This window comes from Physella acuta, unplaced genomic scaffold (genome assembly GCF_028476545.2).
Source record: "Physella acuta isolate Inbredline_101_S28 unplaced genomic scaffold, ASM2847654v3 ptg001221l, whole genome shotgun sequence".
NCBI classification, from domain to species: domain Eukaryota; kingdom Metazoa; phylum Mollusca; class Gastropoda; family Physidae; genus Physella; species Physella acuta.
The window spans coordinates 39,445-62,674 of NW_026732738.1; the positions used below are offsets into that span (position 1 = coordinate 39,445).

General features: G+C 38.7%; 3 protein-coding genes across 8 annotated transcripts in view; 1 reads left to right on the top strand and 2 right to left on the bottom strand.

The window, feature by feature from the left end:
• LOC131957206 (abnormal spindle-like microcephaly-associated protein homolog) overlaps positions 1-2,325 on the top strand; it is a 25,351-nt gene extending 23,026 nt beyond the window's left edge. For both annotated transcript variants that reach the window (XM_059321945.1, XM_059321946.1), the window contains exons 22-24: positions 163-317; positions 729-878; positions 1,028-2,325. In XM_059321945.1, the coding sequence (XP_059177928.1) occupies positions 163-317; positions 729-878; positions 1,028-1,309 (587 nt within the window). In that variant the 3' untranslated portion in view covers positions 1,310-2,325. The remainder of the gene's footprint in view (positions 1-162; positions 318-728; positions 879-1,027) is intronic.
• LOC131957207 (E3 ubiquitin-protein ligase PPP1R11) lies at positions 2,092-7,118 on the bottom strand. Of its 3 annotated transcripts, none has more exons than XM_059321948.1 (5): positions 7,059-7,118; positions 6,350-6,626; positions 5,422-5,527; positions 4,240-4,425; positions 2,092-3,093 (listed from the first exon to the last, which is right to left on the bottom strand). In XM_059321948.1, exons 2-5 carry the CDS (start codon positions 6,446-6,448, stop codon positions 3,047-3,049), a joined length of 438 nt encoding a protein of 145 aa, XP_059177931.1. In that variant the 5' UTR covers positions 6,449-6,626; positions 7,059-7,118; the 3' UTR covers positions 2,092-3,046. The 3 variants fall into 3 exon arrangements, with proteins under 3 accessions (XP_059177931.1, XP_059177933.1, XP_059177932.1); XM_059321950.1 differs by having other exon boundaries at positions 4,211-4,425; XM_059321949.1 differs by lacking the exon at positions 7,059-7,118 and adding an exon at positions 6,985-7,029.
• A 10,548-nt stretch (positions 7,119-17,666) lies between these two features.
• Positions 17,667-23,230, bottom strand: part of LOC131957213 (sushi domain-containing protein 2) — a 62,161-nt gene continuing 56,597 nt past the window's right edge. For all 3 annotated transcript variants that reach the window (XM_059321962.1, XM_059321960.1, XM_059321963.1), the window contains exons 17-20: positions 22,907-23,086; positions 22,602-22,758; positions 22,347-22,439; positions 17,667-22,199 (exon numbers count right to left, since the gene is read on the bottom strand). In XM_059321962.1, coding sequence (XP_059177945.1) covers positions 22,115-22,199; positions 22,347-22,439; positions 22,602-22,758; positions 22,907-23,086 — 515 coding nt within the window. In that variant the 3' untranslated portion in view covers positions 17,667-22,114. The remainder of the gene's footprint in view (positions 22,200-22,346; positions 22,440-22,601; positions 22,759-22,906; positions 23,087-23,230) is intronic.

Genomic DNA, 23,230 nt, shown 5'->3' on the forward strand with positions numbered 1-23,230 from the left:
TAGTGATGTAAACTCTGTCAGTTATTGTTTTCTTGAACTCTGCCAGAGGTCTCCACTGTAGTGATGTTAACTCTGTCAGTTATTGTTTTCTTGAACTCCGCCAGAGGTCTCCACTGTAGTGATGTAAACTCTGTCAGTTATTATTTTCTTGAACTCTGCCAGAGGTCTCCACTCGACTCTCACCTGTGTGCTGTTTAAAAATGGTGGAGGTGAATGCTGTTTCTGTGCTGTATCGCCTGATCAACAGCTGCAACCGCAGTGTCCCCCACATGGAGCTTATAAAATATGCAGTCAACATTCTACTGAATTTGTCAAAGGTGGGAACACTTTTAGTTGGTTTATTTTTTTACAACCAGAGTAGTTTCCCTTATACTGTTATTTTTTGGGGGTTGTTTTAGAAAATATATAATTATCAATTTTTGTAACACAATATTTAACAATTTTTGTAAGTCAATATTTAACTTAAGATGTTTTAGTAAATCAATATTTAACAAATGTTTTAATTAAAAAATACTTAACGTTTTAGTAAAACAACTAAAACTGTTTTAGTAAACCAATATTTAACCAACAATTTTTAGTGAATCATTATTTAACCATTTTTGTAGTAAACCAATGTTTAACCAACAATTTTTTAGTAAATCAATATTCAACAAATAATGATGTTTCAGTAAACCAATACTTAACAATCAACGATTTAGTAAACCAATATTTAACCAACAATTTTTTAGTATGATAAAACGGTGGAGGCTGTGATAGAGCCAGAAGAGAGCATTGCCACTATTCTTGAGCTGCTGCAGATCTTCAGAGAGAAAGGTCTCATCTTCTTCAACAGCTGCATGCTGTTGGGAATCCTGGGCTTGAAGGAAGGATGCAGAGTGGTAAGTCTTATAGAAGTAGAACTTTACATCTATGCGATGAGCTGATAGCGTTGGTGGCTCATTTTATTAATAAATTAATTATTACATGAGCTTACAACATGGAGTTATCTCAATTAAATTCATCAAATTTTAAATTGGTTGGTCCTCAGCAAATAATGCAACACCCCCACATTGTTGAAAGACTACAGAGTGTTCATGCCCTTACGCTGCGCAAACAACGGGCCAACCAAACCAGGCAGGTAACCAAAGCCAAACTGGCAGCCATGAAATCCTGCAACTACACTCTTCCAGTAATGACACCTTGCAAATCCAAACGGCGCAAGATTCAGCCAGCGTGGGTCCTGTCCAGGGATAACATTAAGGACTTTGAAGATCCCTTGGCAGCTGTTACCTTTGTTATGGATGTTCTACACATTGGGCCCAAAATGTAATATCTTGACTTGTGCTTTTTTCTTTGTTACTTTTGACTTAAGTAATGGCCATTTTGATGTGTGGACTTAAATAGTTGAATTCAGCAAGGGTAAATGTTAAGTACATTTGCTGGCCTGACTTGAAGTTGTCACAATTTTAGTTAGAAGTAGGAAAATATTTATTTATGCAATAATTCCCCATATATTACTAAATAAAATTATGTATATCATTCAAATATTTCTTAACTTACATAAAAATGTAATCAAGCATATAAACAAGTAACTTTACCTAATGTAAATTTTATAACTGTGTTTAACTTATACTATAGAGAGGTGGACATCCATTTAGGCGTGAAAGAATTCTGACACTGTTATTAATATATACATTTTAAATGGTGCTTTCAAGTGAACCAAAATCAAAACTATAAAAGTTTTAATTGGTGCTTTGTGTAAATAATTGTACAGTTAAACCCAGTATACATTCTCAGAGCAATCTTACCAAAATAATTTTTATACTTTTCTCTCCTTTTGCATTTCAGCTCTTAAAGTACAATTGTAGACTGTTGTTAGCTGTATTTAAATTGAGAAATTAGAGAAACAAGATAAAGAATCATAGGGAATCATATTTAGAAACCCATCATTACCTCTTTACGGTAGATGTATTCATGTTTCCAGTTTTTTGTTCAAATTATGCTGTGGACTACGTGCCTCATCTCTTTCTTGCCTACTCTTTCACCTGACTGTCTTATCTTTGTAAAAACTTGTCTCAAACTTTTTGTAAGTGTACATGATAACAAATGATATCTTTTATTCATTATTGTTTTATTAGAATGATGAGGCTGGCACAATTAGCAAGTTAAAAAACGCATACATTCATACCAAACAAAAATATTTAATGTTTGTAAATACTTTTTTTGGAATAACTATCTGGTCTTTTTAATTCACTTGTTGCATTTTAATGTGCCTTAGACTTTTTCAACATCTTTTGCAGCATTAATCGTTTCTGCCTCTGAGTTGAATAAACTTTTTGTTTTATTGATTTTTGTTTGAGCTTGTTGACTCCCCTTGTCATGTAAATGTGGTATGTAAAATCTTTTATTAAGACACTCAACTAACTTTATCATACATATGGATGTCTTCATTCTGTATGTTGTATATACTAGTAGTATAGGATACACATGTACACATTAAAAGACATGAACATCTAACAATTTTTGTCTAGATTTTATATAGAGATGAATAGTCTATACAATCACAATATATTTACAAAGTCACTGTGCATTGGTAAGCAAAAACATTAGGAGAGGTTACAACAAGCTGATGTTTTCAGTGTCTCAGCCAGTAATCTTCTACTGTTGGCCAACTAGTTACCTACTAAATTCTAGCAAAACATTTCTTATATTTCAAGTAAAAAATGGAGCAAAATTTAAACATTCTTATCTCTTTTTTTTGGTAGCAACATTCGATAAAGTAATGTCATGTTTTTTTTTCAAATTGTAACAAAGAAATATATACTATCACTTATATAGTATGTATCAAACAATAATTCTATTATGGAAGTAACAAAGTAGTTGCATGACTTAGAAAAACATAGGGCTAGTTCAGCTAATATAGGATTCTGACAAATTTACCAAGTGCTACACATAATTACAGGAGCCATTTAAAAACGTCAAATCATTTCAGTCTAATGGTCGGTAGAAATTGTTTATCACAATTGTAGATGAACTGCTGTCAGGGCAAAAGCAAGCACATAACACATCAAGTGGGACTTGCATCATCAGACCTACTAGGCCCTGGGCTTGGACCTGGAGAGAGAAAACATGACAGCTACAAACTATCAACAAGTGTGAAAGACTTTTTACAGTAGCCAGAACAATTTTTCTTGGATAGGCCCAATACATTGACACAAAATGTTTCTGACAGTTATTTTAAAATTAATGCTGAAATGTACATTTCTTTCAAATTTACATGTTTATTACAAAATCAAACTTTTAATACAAGTTGACAGAAAAATGTAGAAAAGGATTTTTACACAGACAAACATTCTATCCACATTTACATGATTTAGCTAACGCTTTGCTAAATAAAAATATTTTTTGAGACTAACCTATCAATTTCACGACATAGCAACGACATTTTACATTAAAATATAGAAACCCACAAAATTCCAAGACCAAGCAATAACATTTTACTTCAAATTATAGAAACCCCCCCACAGTAAAACAATAAATCAAACTGAGAACATAAGAAAAATAAATTTAAAAATGTTTTTTTTTTACAATTGAGGGTAAATATATCGTGTGTGTTTTTTTGCTTCACTTGAGTCCATATACTGATACAGCAATGATGACAATAAAAAAAAAATTCTTTATGGAAATAGCAATAGCTATTGCTCCATTCAGTTTTAGCAAACTTGATATTAGAAAAACAAATCTGTCAGTGAGTTCATTAAAGTAAACAACCGAAGCAATGAACATACTGAGTAAAAAATATGTGTACATTTATAAAAGATGTTTGACAAGAAATATTACTCAACCCCTAGCTTGTAGCTGCAAACACCCCTAACCCCTAGCCTGTAGCTGAAAATACCCCCAACCCCTAGCCTGTAGCTCCAAACACCCCCAGCTATTTAAGCTCTTATCTGCTTGTCTACAAGTTAGGTAAACTGTCAAAAACATCAATATATACTAGGTTCACATATAAAAATAGGTATAAAAATGACTTGCTAGAATTAAATAAACCAAAATGACCTTCATTAAAATAATTTTACTTCTTTTTGATTTGGTCATTTCATCCAAGCCAATTTGAATATATACAGAATAAATTGTAAACAAAAAACTTGAATACTGTAACAACAATTATAATGTACGAAGGACAACCCAACAGAAAAATAATTTTAAAAAGCTATACAAATATAAATACCAAAACTATCAACATTTGTTAATTTTCACCATCTTTATGGAGACTATCCTGGTCATTGTGTTCATCTTTCCCAGTGTCTGAGCTATGGGGCTTGTGGTGCCTGTAGCACTTCTTCTTATGGCCCCTGCAATGTGGGGTGCACCCTTCATTGTCATCTTCATCAGACGATGTATCTGACTCTCCAAACACTTTGGGCTTTTCATATATGCAACAACCTGCAACACAGTAACATCAGTTTTAGACTGGTATTGTGACCTACTGAGGTCTAGTAATGTTTTAGTTTGACATTGTTATAACACCATATGTGGTCTAGTGGCTAGGATCCCGGCGCGCCACGGCGGCGGCCGAGGTTCCATTCCTCGGAGGGAAACCGAGAATGGTAGCTCACCAGTCTGTGGTGTGGCACAGTGGTTAGGAATACCATTAGTGGCCTGATGGTTAGAATCTCGGCGCGCCACGGCGGCGGCCGAGGTTCAATTCCTCGGTTCGGAGCCGAGTAGGGTGGCACTGTTACGCAGTGGCCTGGATCACGCTCGCCCAAGGTGGCGTAGATCCCATGACCCTCAGGGTGGCCCTCGACCTGTGTGGTCGTATGACTTAAGTACTTGGTAACACACCAAGGCAGTCCATTATGACCAGGCCGTCCATTTTGACCGGCAGTCCATTCTGACCATTTGAACGTGAGAGAGCTTAAGTCCTGAGTGTGCTATGCATTCTTAAGTTGTTTAAGTATTCTAGTATTATATTACTTGTGGCCAAGTGATTCTTGATGCTATAGCAGTGTTATGTGACCTGTGGCTATTTTTATAAAGTGTTAGAATCTGTGATAGTATTTTTTCTTACGCTTCGTAAGTTGGGTTTTGTTATTTTCTAAACTAAATATTTTATCTTGTTTAACCTTGTGTTCTGCCACAACTGTGTTCACTTATTAAAGGTTGTATGCAGATTGAATGAGTTGTTAACTTCAATAGTTTCACTAGTTTTCCCTAGACCTCGAAATCGAGCCCTAGTGAGTTGTTGAGTTAGTTTTCATTCACTTAGGCTTTAGGTCATTTGCATATAACCCCAAGAAAGAATCCGGGGGCGTTCACCATCTATCTGGCTGGTAGATAGGTGTCCGTTACAGTATATCAACAAAAACTAAACACGTCATGTGAGGAAGATCAACTTTAAATTTCAGATTGTATTGGCAGCTCAAAATTTGTGCTTACATTTAGATTTCTTCTTCCCCATAAATTCGTTGTCCACTGTATCTGTAGCCCATTTCACTTTGTGTCCATTTTTTGCTTGTAATCGAAGTTGAAGTACTGGGGGACTCTGAAATTAATATTTTAGATATATTAACAAATTTTTTAAAAAATATTTTTGCATAAATTATTTCCGCACATTATATTTTAGAGACTGGCAGCTACTAATGGTAGATAAAGAAGCTATCCTCAAACAGAAGCTATCCTCAAACAGAAGCTATCCTCAAACAGAAGCTATCCTCAAACAGAAGCTATCCTCAAACAGAAGCTATCCTCAAACAGAAGCTATCCTCAAACAGAAGCTATCCTCAAACAGAAGCTATCCTCAAACAGAAGCTATCCTCAAACAGAAGCTATCCTCAAAGAGAAGCATCAAAAGGAGGGGGCAGGAAGTGCAGACCACACCAGGTGACACTGCTAAAGGGTGACACTTTAAATATAAGTATTAAAAAGTAAAAGTATATTTTTTTTGTACAAAAATTGTATTTTATTTGGGGTGGGAGAACAGGCGGGACTCTTCCGGCTTTAGAACAGTACACATTTCGCTTCATTTCGAAATCTTCCTAGACGTTCCATGTGACGACATGGTTTTTCACTCTGCATCTTTTTATTTTGCTTGTCTAGAGCGTTCCCGACAAACAGACAAAATAGCATAACTATCATTATAGAAATTTAGTCAACTATTAACGGTAATAAGTAAAGTTGAGTAAAGTAGTACTAGTTGGCTTTTTTTCTATTTAAACTATTCAGGAATAAGGCCTACTATTTAATTGTTTATTAAGAGAAATTAGAGAATTCTAAATTTCAGATTTAAAAAGAAAAGCAATTAGGCCTAATAATATAATAAATTAGGCTACAGGCCTATTATTTTTTTTTTAAATTGAAAACTGACCGGTGTGGCTTCTTCTTCTTCTTGAACTGTTTCTGTTACAGTACTTGGAGTTTGATTTTGTTGAGATAAATTGGGAGATGATTGATTTGACTCTGCCATTCTCTCTCTTCACAGTTCACTTCACCTCACTGTCACTCAGCTGTACTCAGTGTAAGATGTAAGACTGTAGACTACTGTAGACTCTACAGTGTAGAGTGTATTGCAGGCCAACACAGACCCTACAACTACACAGAACAGAATAGATTCTAGATCTAGATTCTAGAATGTATTGAGAATCCTGAGAATAAAGAATAATTTAGAGAATAATAGTTACAATACAGATACAGCCTTTACTCCTTTACATTACTTTACAACAGTTTACACATTTTACAGTAGAATCTAGTACCAGTCCAGTATTTATTCTATATTTTCTAGATCTAGATTATATTTTTATTTCAGCACTCACTACTAGATCTAGATCTAGATCTAATTAATAAATTGTGAATGTGACTAGATTTCTAGTTTCTAGAGAATTATTAATTCTGAAATAATTCTGATGCTATGACTAGGAATCGAAATAAATATCATTAGATTAGGCCTAGGCTAATATATAAATATAGACTAGTTAAAAATACATATATTTATTAAAATAATACTAGAATTCTAGATCTGGCTGCAGTATTACAAATTCTAATAAATACAGCTAACTTAGACTATGATCTATTCTAACCTAGTCTTGGTTATTGAAAACTTTTTTCTGGTGTTACGGTAACTGTGCATTTAGAGTTATCTGCTCATTTTCCTTTCCCAAACACTTCCCTTTATTTCAGGGGCGGTCTTTCTGGGGTGCAATGAGCCTTTCCTCCCTCTTCCCAACCCCTTTCTACATCGAGGCAAAGCTTTTATTTTTAATGATAAAACATTTGGTAACTAACTGATCAGTGTTAAAAGCTGATAAAGAAAAAATTGATACGCTTACAACCAACTCATGTTCCAGAATTATATTTTTTAAATCTAATCTATCTAGAGATCTAGGTCTAGAGAAGAATCTATCGAAATCTAGATCTAGTCTAGTAAAATCTTAGCAGAAGTGACAACCCAATCGTAGAAAAAAACTAAAAGCATTAAAAACATCATTCACCTTTCCGTTACTTTTAACTAAAATTATAAAATAATACCCTACACCATAATTGGACGAATAAACAAATAACTGTATTCAAATTTCAAATTTATTAAAAACACTGTTACAATTGTAGGCACGAAGGCCTTTTTTTCACATTGGCCGTTTAAACAAATAAAACAATCCAATAACACATAGCAGTAACATAGCACTAAAATGTAGAATAAAGAAATAATGTTACATAGTTATAATACAAAATGAGATAAAAAAAAGAGAATATAATAGATGAATGAGAAATGTTACAATGAGTCAGTTAGAGAGGTCATTAAATAATTGTAGTTTTAGTGTAGTCGACTAGACTACCCGTTATCTAGTTAGATAACTGTGGGTTTCGGGGGGGGGGGTCATCCATAAATGACATCACGTCTGCCAGCACTTATCATCCCAAAATAACCAGACCCCCACATTCAAAAAGACGTTTTTTTATATTTTAAAAACTCTACTAAACTCTACTTCACCTGCCCAGTGCCCCGCCAAGTCTCAGACTTGTTTGTATTTTTAAAAGAAAAACTATTCCAAATCAGACAAACAAATAAATAAATATTCAAACATGTAAACAAACTTGAGTTTTAGTAGTATATTATAGATTTGAATATATTTTCAGATCTAGATAGCTTTATTTTATTTGGAAGATTGTTCCACAAATTAGAACCAGAGCAGGCGAAGCTATGTTTTTGGAAAAAAGTTGTATATGGGAATGGTAAATTAAGACGACGATTTAATTTTATGTTAAAAGAAATAGGTCTGATAAGTAAGAGGGGGCTGTTTCGTGGAATATTTTATATTAAAAAATTGATTTAGTATATGTAATATAGTGAGACTTGTGAAGTCAAGGGAACTCACTCTTCTTGTATTAGTATTATATTTATACTGTTATCTTGAGTGATGTCCCTTACATGTATATATATCTTTGTCTCTCGTCACTTCCGCCCTCTCTCGTTATCATCATGTAGTTGAAGGCCAATAAACGTTTTATATACAACCACATGCTTCTATCGTCAATCCATTACAGTATATATTATCTTTTTATTTAATGGAAGGATTTTAGTTGTAATAAAAGAATCATTTTTAAAAAACCATTAATGATAATAACTATAACTAGACACAAAACGTTAACTTATTGTGTTCTATTCTAATTTAGTCTACAAGATTCTACTGTTTTACTTAATTCTACTTTATTACATTCTTCTATTCTATCCTAGATTCTACCCATTCTAATTTATTCTCCCCTACCCTCCCCTCCTTGATCGATTGTAGGAAAAAAAGTCACAGGAAAAAAAAAAAACACAGGAAAAAAAAACACAGAAAAAAAGTCACAGGAAAAAAAGTCACAGGAAAAAAAGTCACAGGAAAAAAAGTCACAAATATATATTTGAATGATATTTGTTAATACTTTTATGTATTAAATATTTAGAGAGTGCAAATTAACTTAGGATTAATTACATGTAATGTAATGAGTGTAGGCTGTATACGCATAGGAATTTTTATAATTCATCTAAAAATATTTATAATAAAGTATGTAGATTGTAATTATTTTAAACTTAAGATTAGTAGCATTTAATAGAATGCTCCAAAGTCCATGTTTGTCATCGTGTTTCTTTTTAAAATACCAATATTAAATTACCGTGAAATGGTGAGTTCATCTGACTTGCTGCCCTCAACTCATGGCTACAATAGTTATGTTTAGTTCAACCACCTTTACTACCCACATTTATCACGCTCATTACATAACAAAAATTAGGATCAAAACGGAAAGCCGACAAGGTTCAAAGACTGTCGATGACGCATAACGTCAACAACACAAAATATGTTCGGACCATGCCTACTGAGGAGAGGCCGACCAGAGAATAGCCTACGGCAAAATGTGCCTAAATTTCTTTTATAATTAACTTTTCTACCGCGTATTTAACTAAATACGTAACAAATGTTGAGATTGTTGTGTTATTATCTTAGAGTATTGTTACTTACAATTGTTATAAATCATAATGCTTTTAACGTCTATAAATAATTAATGCTATAAAAAAAATACAACCCACAACAATAAACATACAAAATTTTACAATTTTGATCAAATTAATAAAAAGATTTCTAAAAAGATTTTTGTGACTTTTTTTCTGTGACTTTATTTCTGTGACTTTTTTTCCGATAAAATTTTTCCACTGAGTCTTTTTTTCTGTGACTTTTTTTCCTAGCAAAAACTGTGACTTTTTTCTGTGTTTTTTTTCCTGTGACTTTTTTTCCGCTCACCCCTTAATCAACCTTCTCTTCCCAAACTCATCTTACCCAATTTTACTCTACCTTACGACTAACTGGTCTTGAACAGATTTCAGGTAGTCTAGTTGTGAACTTTAAACTGTTATGATCGTGAAATTAGGCCGATGTTGATTGTTAATTAAGGTAAATAACAAAATCAGTCAAGTTACTTCAATGTATTAGCCTAAAATCAATAATTTCGATACCTTGTTACAAGATGAAAATTTTGAAAACTTGGATTACACAGCCGTTTGTCATTTTTACATTTAACCTGCAAATTATTCTCACCTATACCCCCCCCCCTCCCATTAGAAATACCTCAAAGAACACCTGCTTACCAAATATAACGAATAATGTATTTTCAAGAAGGGAGTAACTCAGTAATAACATGGGGTGAGGGGTCGGCAGAGGGAATTCCTAGATCCTTTCTCAGAAATGGATTTGTGTGTGTTGGGGGGGGGGGGGCGCGCTAATTATTCAATGTTTACAGGGCTGGGGGCAGCTTTGTGGTATAGGCCAGAGGCGTAGCGACCCTTCCCGGCGCCCGGGGACATACTTCCAATTTGGCGCCCCCTCGAGAGCAAATTTTCGATTTGCACCCCCCCCCCCTCGAACTTTTCATTTGCACCCCCCCCTCAAACTTTCGATTTGCACCCCCCCCCCCCTCGAACTTTTCATTTGCACCCCCCCCCCCTCAAACTTTCGATTTGCACCCACCCCTCGAACTTTTCATTTGCACCCCCCCCCCTCAAACTTTCAATTTGGCGCCCCCCCTAAGGTCGGCGCCCGGGGACATATGTACCCCCCCCGCCCCCCCCCCCCCTCGCTACGCTACTGGTATAGGCTATTTGTCCATGATTTCTAGTCTTTGTATCTTAGTAATGTTGGCATATGTAACTTGACAAACAAGCAAATGTTATGTTAAACTTGCATAAAAATGTCAAGTAGTGCGCAGAGTACGAACAAGTGGAATACGATTAGTTTTGTCAGCATTTATCATGAAGTCCGACCAAGGCTCGGTGATTGGTCTACTTGATTTCTCCCTTTTGTTGTCCGACATTTGGTTCAGACGCCTACGTAACCTCCGGTCGCCAGTTCGCGAACTGGCTAGGGACGACCGGCCAAAGTCTAAGTAAGAAGATAATGAGTAGATTTACTGCGGTCGGTCTCGAATCGTGTATACATGCATTATTAGATCTATGTTTTAAGTTTGATGTCTTCAAAGATCCAGTGAAAATATAAGATGATGGTATCTGGTGTATAGTATAGCATGGGACAATCGTATTCAAACAACTACCATCTTGCAGGATGGGTACTAATTTTTTTTCAAATTGATAAGTTGGCGCCCATGTACTCATACTACTGCTTGAGTTAGATATCTAGAAAATTTTAAAAACCTGACTATTGGAAATGAAATCTGATTCTTTTAACAAAATGTTAGAGCTTGTCTCAATACATTTGTAACTAGTGTTGCTGTAGGCATAGCGCTTTTGTATGTTTGGGTAGTTATACCGCTACCTTTTAAAAAAAAATAAACGGGAGTTTTATCTGAAATAGTACTCTTTTAAAAAGTTCATAGTAGAAAAAGTTCCACTTCCGGTTATCGGAAATCGCTCAAATGTTGATACGGATCTACGATTTTGATATAATACGTACATATGAAATTTCATCAACCTAGCTGTAACGGTACTCAAGGTATCGTGTTTACACACACACACACAGACAAGATTACAAAACTATGTTTTTCCGACTCAGGGAGGAGTAAAACGTATCTTGATTTATTTATTTTTTTTTTGCACGATTACACGACTTTCTCTATACTTCGTATATACGAGAAAGTAAAAATCCAATGGGCGATGTAGGGCGGGAATACTTTTGGACTGCGATATTTACCTGATACTATCACATTTGTTGTTCAAAGTTCGCCCTGTCTTACCTGTTTTACATGCACATACATATATTTCTTCACAAATTCATTTAAATCAAAAGAAGAAAACAATGAGACCAGCGATATTTCTTATTGTATTTCTTTTTTTTTTAATTGATGAAACAAATGAGTTGCAGGAGTCAGGGTCAAAACGAGGCTACAATGATATTAACAATGAATGGACCAATCAGTGAACAAGCAGGTCAACAACAATGATGAATAGAATAATATGACTGCCTAGATTGTGTGTGGACAAACGGCCACAGCACATTCAACATTGAACACACCGTCTGAGGGCATGCTCCAACTGGACTACACACTACATGCACGGGAGAAGCTGGAAAATCAACCGAAAACATTTCTCAGCCACTCTCAACAAAAAATGCACCTGAGATGAAATCTGCACGCTCCCAACACACAACAAACTCTGTACAAGATACAGCCAGTCAGCTCATTAGCATAAGTTATTCATACTCTCAATCCCATAATTTTACAAAGTAGTGTTTGGTTTTGCTGAACAAAAATGCTAATCAATGCAACATGTAAGATAACTATAACAAAACAAAAGACTACAGTAACAACTTTTACATTTTTTTAAAGTTTAAAATATACATACAATGCAAAAACATTACAATATATCACAATAACAAATGGTTATTAGCTACAAATAAATTAGTCACAATTACACAGCAGGAAAACAAAACAAAATTTACATTAAAAACTGCCTAAATTGCTTTACAGGCCATCTATAGAGGAAGTCAAGTTATCTACAAAGGATATATCATTTTTATAACCTAAATTTTAAAATGTTAGTTCTATGCATGCCAGCTAATTTTTTAAAAATTAAAAAACATTTTAAATACATATTTTAAAAACAGTCTTACAGTAATATTTATTAAAGCAAATTTCAAACAGACCTAAATGAGATGGCACTCTAAATGACTTATGTACATTTTTTTCAAAGGTATCTCTGTTGTGGTAATTTATCAGTACAACAATTTGTATTAGGTTGTGGTAAAAATCAATGCCTGTTGAATATAGTTCATGATTCCCATATTACCAAGTCATGCTTCATCGGGTAGTTTTTATAAATTAGGATCAATCAGTATTAAAATGGATAGGCCTTATACAAGAAGGCTCCCTTTTATTAAACATACATGGATGTTCATGTCAGATACAAGTGGTGATATTTAAGACAGGTGGTGTTGTTAGGGACAGGTTGGTGTTGGGGCCAGGTTGGTGTTGGGGGCAGGTTGGTGTTGGGGGCAGGTTGGTGTTGGGGGCAGGTTGGTGTTGGGGGCAGGTTGGTGTTGTAGACAGGTTGGTGTTGTAGACAGGTTGGTGTTGGGGGCAGGTTGGTGTTGGGGACAGGTTGGTGGCAGGTTGGTGTTGGGGGCAGGTTGGTGTTATAGACAGGTTGGTATTGTAGACAGGTTGGTGTTGTAGACAGGTGGTGTTGGGGGCAGGTTGGTGTTGGGGACAGGTTGGTGGCAGGTTGGTGTTGGGGGCAGGTTGGTATTGTAGACAGGTTGGTGTTGTAGACAGGTGGTGTTGGGGGCAGGTTGGTGTTGTAGACAGGTTGGTGTTTGGGACAGGTTGGTGTTGTAGACAGGTTGGTGTTGGGGGCAGGTTGGTGTTGGGGGCAGGTTGGTGTTGTAGACATGTGGTGTTGGGGGCAGGTTGGTGTTGTAGACAGGTTGGTGTTGTAGACAGGTTGGTGTTGTAGACAGGTTGGTGTTGGGGGCAGGTTGGTGTTGGGGACAGGTTGGTGGCAGGTTGGTGTTGGGGGCAGGTTGGTGTTATAGACAGGTTGGTATTGTAGACAGGTTGGTGTTGTAGACAGGTGGTGTTGGGGGCAGGTTGGTGTTGGGGACAGGTTGGTGGCAGGTTGGTGTTGGGGGCAGGTTGGTGTTATAGACAGGTTGGTGTTGGGGGCAGGTTGGTGTTGGGGGCAGGTTGGTGTTGGGGGCAGGTTGGTGTTGGGGACAGGTTGGTGGCAGGTTGGTGTTGGGGGCAGGTTGGTATTGTAGACAGGTTGGTGTTGTAGACAGGTGGTGTTGGGGGCAGGTTGGTGTTGTAGACAGGTTGGTGTTTGGGACAGGTTGGTGTTGTAGACAGGTTGGTGTTGGGGGCAGGTTGGTGTTGGGGGCAGGTTGGTGTTGTAGACATGTGGTGTTGGGGGCAGGTTGGTGTTGTAGACAGGTTGGTGTTGTAGACAGGTTGGTGTTGTAGACAGGTTGGTGTTGAGGGCAGGTTGGTGTTGGGGACAGGTTGGTGGCAGGTTGGTGTTGGGGGCAGGTTGGTGTTATAGACAGGTTGGTATTGTAGACAGGTTGGTGTTGTAGACAGGTGGTGTTGGGGGCAGGTTGGTGTTGGGGACAGGTTGGTGGCAGGTTGGTGTTGGGGGCAGGTTGGTGTTATAGACAGGTTGGTGTTGGGGGCAGGTTGGTGTTGGGGGCAGGTTGGTGTTGGGGGCAGGTTGGTGTTGGGGGCAGGTTGGTGTTGTAGACAGGTGGTGTTGGGGGCAGGTTGGTGTTGGGGGCAGGTTGGTGTTGGGGGCAGGTTGGTGTTGGGGGCAGGTTGGTGTTGGGGGCAGGTTGGTGTTGGGGGCAGGTTGGTGTTGTAGACAGGTTGGTGTTGGGGGCAGGTTGGTGTTGGGGGCAGGTTGGTGTTGGGGGCAGGTTGGTGTTGGGGGCAGGTTGGTGTTGGGGGCAGGTTGGTGTTGGGGGCAGGTTGGTGTTGTAGACAGGTTGGTGTTGGGGGCAGGTTGGTGTTGGGGGCAGGTTGGTGTTGGGGGCAGGTTGGTGTTGTAGACAGGTTGGTGTTGGGGGCAGGTTGGTGTTGTAGACAGGTTGGTGTTGTAGACAAGTTGGTGTTGTAGACAGGTTGGTGTTGTAGACAGGTTGGTGTTGGGGACAGGTTGGTGTTGGAGACAGGTTGGTGTTGGGGAAAGGTTGGTGTTGGGGACAGGTTGGTGTTGTAGACAGGTTGGTGTTGGGGGCAGGTTGGTGTTTGGGACAGGTTGGTGGCAGGTTGGTGTTGGGGACAGGTTGGTGTTGGGGATAGGTTGGTGTTGTAGACAGGTTGGTGTTGGGGACAGGTTGGTGTTGTAGACAGGTTGGTGTTGGAGACAGGTTGGTGTTGGGGACAGGTTGGTGTTGTAGACAGGTTGGTGTTGGGGGCAGGTTGGTGTTGTAGACAGGTTGGTGTTGTAGACAGGTTGGTGTTGTAGACAGGTTGGTGTTGGGGGCAGGTTGGTGTTGTAGACAGGTTGGTGTTGTAGACAAGTTGGTGTTGGGGGCAGGTTGGTGTTGGGGACAGGTTGGTGTTGGGGGCAGGTTGGTGTTGGGGGCAGGTTGGTGTTGTAGACAGGTTGTTGTTGGGGGCAGGTTGGTGTTGGGGGCAGGTTGGTGTTGGGGACAGGTTGGTGTTGTAGACAGGTTGGTGTTGTAGACAGGTTGGTGTTCGGGGCAGGTTGGTGTTGTAGACAGGTTGGTGTTGGGGGCAGGTTGGTGTTGTAGACAAGTTGGTGTTGGGGACAGGTTGGTGTTAGTGGCAGGTTGTAGACAGGTTGGTGTTGTAGACAGGTTGGTGTTGGGGAAAGGTTGGTGTTGGGGATAGGTTGGTGTTGTAGACAGGTTGGTGTTGGGGGCAGGTTGATGTTGGGGACAGGTTGGTGTTGTAGACAGGTTGGTGTTGGAGACAGGTTGGTGTTGGGGACAGGTTGGTGTTGTAGACAGGTTGGTGTTGGGGGCAGGTTGGTGTTGTAGACAGGTTGGTGTTGTAGACAAGTTGGTGTTGTAGACAGGTTGGTGTTGTAGACAGGTTGGTGTTGGGGACAGGTTGGTGGCAGGTTGGTGTTGGGGCAGGTTGTTGTTGGGGGCAGGTTGGTGTTGGGGGCAGGTTGGTGTTGGGGACAGGTTGGTGTTGTAGACAGGTTGGTGTTGGGGACAGGTTGGTGTTGGGGACAGGTTGGTGGCAGGTTGGTGTTGGGGGCAGGTTGGTGTTATAGACAGGTTGGTATTGTAGACAGGTTGGTGTTGTAGACAGGTGGTGTTGGGGGCAGGTTGGTGTTGGGGACAGGTTGGTGGCAGGTTGGTGTTGGGGGCAGGTTGGTGTTATAGACAGGTTGGTATTGTAGACAGGTTGGTGTTGTAGACAGGTGGTGTTGGGGGCAGGTTGGTGTTGTAGACAGGTTGGTGTTTGGGACAGGTTGGTGTTGTAGACAGGTTGGTGTTGGGGGCAGGTTGGTGTTGGGGGCAGGTTGGTGTTGTAGACATGTGGTGTTGGGGGCAGGTTGGTGTTGTAGACAGGTTGGTGTTGTAGACAGGTTGGTGTTGGGGGCAGGTTGGTGTTGGGGACAGGTTGGTGGCAGGTTGGTGTTGGGGGCAGGTTGGTGTTATAGACAGGTTGGTATTGTAGACAGGTTGGTGTTGTAGACAGGTGGTGTTGGGGGCAGGTTGGTGTTGGGGACAGGTTGGTGGCAGGTTGGTGTTGGGGGCAGGTTGGTGTTATAGACAGGTTGGTGTTGGGGGCAGGTTGGTGTTGGGGGCAGGTTGGTGTTGGGGGCAGGTTGGTGTTGTAGACAGGTGGTGTTGGGGGCAGGTTGGTGTTGGGGGCAGGTTGGTGTTGGGGGCAGGTTGGTGTTGGGGGCAGGTTGGTGTTGTAGACAGGTTGGTGTTGGGGGCAGGTTGGTGTTGGGGGCAGGTTGGTGTTGGGGGCAGGTTGGTGTTGTAGACAGGTGGTGTTGGGGGGCAGGTTGGTGTTGGGGGCAGGTTGGTGTTGTAGACAGGTTGGTGTTGTAGACAGGTTGGTGTTGGAGACAGGTTGGTGTTGGGGAAAGGTTGGTGTTGGGGACAGGTTGGTGTTGTAGACAGGTTGGTGTTGGGGGCAGGTTGGTGTTTGGGACAGGTTGGTGGCAGGTTGGTGTTGGGCACAGGTTGGTGTTGGGGATAGGTTGGTGTTGTAGACAGGTTGGTGTTGGGGACAGGTTGGTGTTGTAGACAGGTTGGTGTTGGAGACAGGTTGGTGTTGGGGACAGGTTGGTGTTGTAGACAAGTTGGTGTTGGGGGCAGGTTGGTGTTGTAGACAGGTTGGTGTTGTAGACAGGTTGGTGTTGTAGACAGGTTGGTGTTGGGGGCAGGTTGGTGTTGTAGACAGGTTGGTGTTGTAGACAAGTTGGTGTTGGGGGCAGGTTGGTGTTGGGGACAGGTTGGTGTTGGGGGCAGGTTGGTGTTGGGGGCAGGTTGGTGTTGTAGACAGGTTGTTGTTGGGGGCAGGTTGGTGTTGGGGGCAGGTTGGTGTTGGGGACAGGTTGGTGTTGTAGACAGGTTGGTGTTGTAGACAGGTTGGTGTTCGGGGCAGGTTGGTGTTGTAGACAGGTTGGTGTTGGGGGCAGGTTGGTGTTGTAGACAAGTTGGTGTTGGGGACAGGTTGGTGTTAGTGGCAGGTTGTAGACAGGTTGGTGTTGTAGACAGGTTGGTGTTGGGGAAAGGTTGGTGTTGGGGATAGGTTGGTGTTGTAGACAGGTTGGTGTTGGGGGCAGGTTGGTGTTGGGGACAGGTTGGTGTTGTAGACAGGTTGGTGTTGGAGACAGGTTGGTGTTGGGGACAGGTTGGTGTTGTAGACAGGTTGGTGTTGGGGGCAGGTTGGTGTTGTAGACAGGTTGGTGTTGTAGACAAGTTGGTGTTGTAGACAGGTTGGTGTTGTAGACAGGTTGGTGTTGGGGACAGGTTGGTGGCAGGTTGGTGTTGGGGCAGGTTGTTGTTGGGGGCAGGTTGGTGTTGGGGGCAGGTTGGTGTTGGGGACAGGTTGGTGTTGTAGACAGGTTGGTGTTGGGGACAGGTTGGTGTTGTAGACAGGTTGGTGTTGGGGGCAGGTTGGTGTTGTAGACAGGTTGGTGTTGTAGACAAGTTGGTGTTGTAGACAGGTTGGTGTTGGGGACAGGTTGGTGGCAGGTTGGTGTTGGGGCAGGTTGGTGTTGGGGGCAGGTTGGTGTTGGGGACAGGTTGGTGTTGGGGGCAGGTTGGTGTTGTAGACAGGTTGGTGTTGGGGGCAGGTTGGGACAGGTTGGTGTTGGGGACAGGTTGGTGTTGTAGACAGGTTGGTGTTGGGGATAGGTTGGTGTTGTAGACAGGTTGGTGTTGTAGACAGGTTGGTGTTGGGGACAGGTTGGTGTTGGGGACAGGTTGGTGTTGTAGACAGGTTGGTGTTGGGGACAGGTTGGTGTTGTAGACAGGTTGGTGTTGTAGACAGGTTGGTGTTGGGGGCAGGTTGGTGTTGGGGACAGGTTGGGGGCAGGTTGGTGTTGGGGGCAGGTTGGTGTTGAGGACAGGTTGGTGTTGTAGACAGGTTGGTGTTGTAGACAGATTGGTGTTGTAGACAGGTTGGTGTTGTGGACAGGTTGGTGTTGTAGACAGGTTGCTGTTGGGAATATGTTGTTATTGCTGAGGATAAAAATAGGTGTAGGCAAACATGCATGTGACAAAAAAATTCTGATTCTAGTAAACAAGGTCAGACAGAAAAAGTTTCAAAATTGAAAAAAGAACAGGACAACTTCATGACAAATGCGAATAAAGATCTTATTTAAACAAAAAAAACCAGTTCAGAATCTCTCTCCCCCCCCCCCCATGCTTGACAGGCTCTTGTTTTAAGTGGGGCAGGGATACATGAAATTTATCCACTACTATATACATTTTTATAAGAAATATACAGTTTAAAATAAGTTAATGAATAAGTGCAATATTAAGTTATTTGAAAACACTTTTCAAACAAACAAAAAATAAGTAAGCAGAAAACATATCGCCCATAAGACACGTGAACTTTAAAAATAAATATTAGCATTCGAATTAGCTTTAAGTAAATATGGTTGTAATGTAGAAAATACAAAGGCACCGGTACAAACATTTGAAATTTCACAAACTGACTTTGCGGAAAAACACCTGAAAATATTGCTAATTAACGTCTCATCTCAGATCAAATAATAATTTATAACGATCTGCCTGTGACATAATTAATATAGAATTATGCTACACTCATGGTTATCTGTAGGTATGATACAACAACAAATTAAAAACCCATTATCTACAGGTTTAAAAATGGCAGATACATGAGTTCAGGTTCTCGTAGCAAGTAAAACAAACAATTGATCAGAAGTAATATTAACAGGTTTGACTAGATAGAAGATAATGATAACAATAGGAAGCTTGTATTCTGTGAATCACACACTTTTATCTATGTATGTATCTATATATATATATACACACACATATACTTTTATTACTTATGCATTCACTTGTTAACATATTTTGATTAAACTATTCATACATCAAAGAGCATTAAAGAAACACAAAACTCTATTTTATAAATAGCTACAAAATACATTTCCATACTAAAATTAGAAGAAGAAAAAACTAGATAAATTATACATATTGGCTGATTGTTAATGTCCCTGGTGGATATTATTTGCTAATTACTCAAGTACTTCTAGCTAAACAGAAAATTATGAAGTTATTTATTTTCTAATGTACAAAAAGTACTAGCGAACTAGCAGTATAGTTTTAAAAAAAAACATTAAGTAGATGATTTAAGCATTTTAAAAGTAACATTTGATAACATTTTTTCAATGGCACCTTTGGAATACATTTTTAAATAAGAATTTTGTTATGATAAAAATTTGACTATTAAAATAACATTCTGTAAAAAGAGTTAATTAAAAATCACAATTTTAAAAAAAATCTAGTTTTAAGAATTATTTTTTAAATTAAAAAGCATTTTAATGATTTATTCTGTTCCTGTTCATAAAAAATTAAAAGTCAGTAAATGTAATTATAGACAATAATGGAGTCTACCACACATTAAAAACAGGCTCCTGATTTTTCTTGGTAAAAATAAAGGAAACAAAAGATAATGAGCTGGGTTATGCTACAGACATTGATTGGGTATTGTCGGAAAATGATTCAATTTTAAGACAACTACATTTAACATGAGTAAATAAATGTCAAAAATGAACTTATCTAAAGTTGAAGCATCTACAATATTAGATAGCCCTGCTATACTCAAACTTGTAGAACTAGTATAAAAAAATTATGCATCTCATTATATAGGTATCATTAAATGTGCAGAGGAGGACACTCAAACAAAAGGATGATAATTATATAGAAAATATTTGTGTGCTATATTATTGATGCACATTTACAGTGACATATGGCACAAAGTTCAGCTCACATTTTAATGTTCCTGATTCACTCAAACTTTTAGCCAGATTTTTTCAAATGTATAGTACAAATGTGCTGTGATCAACAAAATGCTAACTGCTACCAATCTGAGACTTAGTTAACTCATTAACTACATAGTAAAGCACACTATGAAGATTTGCATGCCTTCTCAAGTCCATACAACTACATGGACACATTCACAAATAGATATAGGTACAAAAAATAAAATGACTAATTATGACTAAGTCTTGTTGGAGTATAATAGTGTGTTACAACATACTACAAAGTTAAACAAATCTATTCTCCAATTTTAGAAGTAGATTGATTGTTATTTATTAGCAACTGTGTAGACATATAAACTGAAACTAGTTTCCTTGTACTACATTAGCACATACCCAGTAGTAAAAAAATTGGATTAGATTTCTAGTTGGATTGGACAGTTGTTAGAAACTTTGCCAAGCATAATTTGAATGACTGTTTTTTGGGGTAGGTATCAAACATATAGAAATACTTTCAGCAGCAGATAAATATTGGAAAAGCTGACAATTTTTCCCCCGTTCATTAATATTTTAACACGTTTAGTTAATCATTTCATATTTTTAATGTTCAAATGTTTATGATGAAAATGTTAACTTTTTAACACTTTAGCATGTTTAATTAGTTCATATTTTAACATGTTTAATAAATATGTTAATATTCTTTTTTTTTTGCGATAAAAAAATTAATGAAGAATAACATCCAAATAAAACATTATGCACAGAAATTTTAAATGTGTTGACTAAATATAAAGGAGGTATCTTTTCTTACATTCAATTTACAAACGCCAACCAACAGAGAGAAATATTGTGTTGTCCAAGATTTGGTCTGAGTGCTAGACATTATTTCTGTACCAAAACTGGACACTGTGGTTTTAAAGTTGGCTCTGTCAATCATGTGATCTGTTTTTTTTGGCTCAAACAAGTCTTTACTGTATTTTGATAATCACACATGAGACTGTACCAATCCCTACACATGAGACTGTACCAATCCTCACACATGAGACTGTACCAATCCTCACACATGAGACTGTATCAATCCCCATAGGATGAAATCCATAAACAAACAAGGGGTGCATGTATTGTGATTTTATCATCACTCTGCTGCATTGTTTTTCTGGTTTAATCCTCAGCTCAACAAACATGTTGTGAGTTTACAGGCCTATGTTGACGACTGAATCATAATTCAAGTATTTGTTTTATAAAAGTTCATGTGACTGTTCCATGTTTGAAATTGCTGCGAAGTAGATACAGTATCATGATATTCCTGATGTATGGCTTGAGCAAGCACAACAAATGTTCCCACCAAAATATTCAACTGTCCTCAATTTCTCAGTGGTACGCCCAAGAAGTCAGATAAACAATTTTTGTACTTTCTTCACTCATCACTGGAGATAATTTTAATCAGAGCCAAATACATTGTGTAAGGAATGCGTGCTTAAGACCAGCACTTAGATGTGTCTGCTCAAGTTCAGAGCACTAAGGTCATTTAAGTGTGATGTTAATTAGCTGAGAGTTGGTGCACTGAAAATAAAATACACTTCAGAGATGGATGATGATGTTGATATGCCATAATGTGCTTGCTTTCTCCTGAATCATGAAATAGGCACTGGAACAATAAATTCTCTTGCATGCTTAGAATAATAAATGTAAATCATGTTGGCCATGTAAGTCAGTCCTGCTGACTTGCACAATTACCTTCCCAAATGGCCATTACGTTGTTTTATTTTTGAATGCTTGGAAGTTTTATCGTGTGCATTCAAGTAAAGGCACACATTTTTCTGTCTTTGTAAACTTTTCTTTCCCCTACCAGTTTCCTTGTCAGCTGTTGTACAAATGTATAGAGGGTTTGTTGACTTGTCAGCTGTTGTATAGAGGGTTTGTTGACTTGTCAGATGTATAGAGGGTTTGTTGACTTGTCAGCTGTTGTATAGAGGGTTTGTTGACTTCTCAGCTGATGTATATAGGGTTTGTTGACTTGTCAGATGTATAGAGGGTTTGTTGACTTGTCAGCTGTTGTATAGAGGGTTTGTTGACTTTTCAGCTGTTGTATAGAGGGTTTGATGTCAGCTGTTGTACAAAGGTATGGAGAGGGCTTGGTGACACTGGTTGACAATTGAGGTTGGAAGTGTTAGCTGATTCTATCAAGTCAGTGTAACCCAACACTAGTGTCTTTTAAAAGTACTCCGAGTATATATTTGGGTCTACATAAGTTGGCCTTGGTATGTGGAAGCTTCCTTTTTCACTCAGTTTCTGTAGGCTGTAAGTAAGAACAGAAAAACAGTATTACAATGTTGTTTGTTTTGAGCCTCCTTATTTAATCTTGCATTATGTACTGGACATTCAAGGCAACATTTATTTACACTTTAAATACATTACAAAGTAAATCAAGAGGAAATGGTCAGACCTTGACAAAAATAGCGGGTTCTCAAATACAGGAGACGGAATGTCAGATATGGGGAAAATGGTTGGCAGCTCTATACTGTGTCCACAATCAGAGCTGCAAGAATAATATGACGAAAAATTCAAATTCTATGTGAAACTAAACAATATTTGAAAGAATAAACTTTTTCAAACCATTCTCTACAAAAACATACTCAGTTAAAGTTAACAAAAATTGGAAATCTGTGAAGCTCTTAGAAAATATGCAAATTAATCTGACCTTTGATCTGTCTGGTTATCTTTCCCTGGCTTTGGTTTGTTGCGCCCCCACGTGAGCCGTACAGCAAACACCACCAACACGACTAGAACAAAGCCCCCAGAAGCAGCTCCAACAGCAATATAAATCAAAGGAAATGTTTCTTCTGCTTTTATTGGAACTGTTGAAAACAAAATTACTAGTACAATCATCTGAGTAGTTGTCTCAAGTTGCCATGACAACACTGACACTTTTAAAAAAAATAAATCAGTTATTAAAGAATGAATTCTGTGAGAAGAACAGATTAACCAAGTCATAAAGAAAAGAACCTCTGTAGCAAGAAGGAAGTGAGCTGCTCCACTGTCCATTGGGCAGACACTTGAGAACTGTTACTGTCCCATTTACGACAAAACCCTCGTCACACTCCACAACAACGGTGTCGTTGACCTTCTGGCCACTTATGTTAAAATTGCCATTTTCTACTCCAGGAACATAGTCACATCGGGTAACTGGCAATAAGAAAAATGGGAGTTAAAAAAAAAATTCACAGTGGACAATAACGTAAAAAAATTAGCAGTGGTAATTTTGAAAAGATGATGCACCAACTACATAACCAAAATGTTGGCAGCTCAACAAATATATTTATTCTTTTT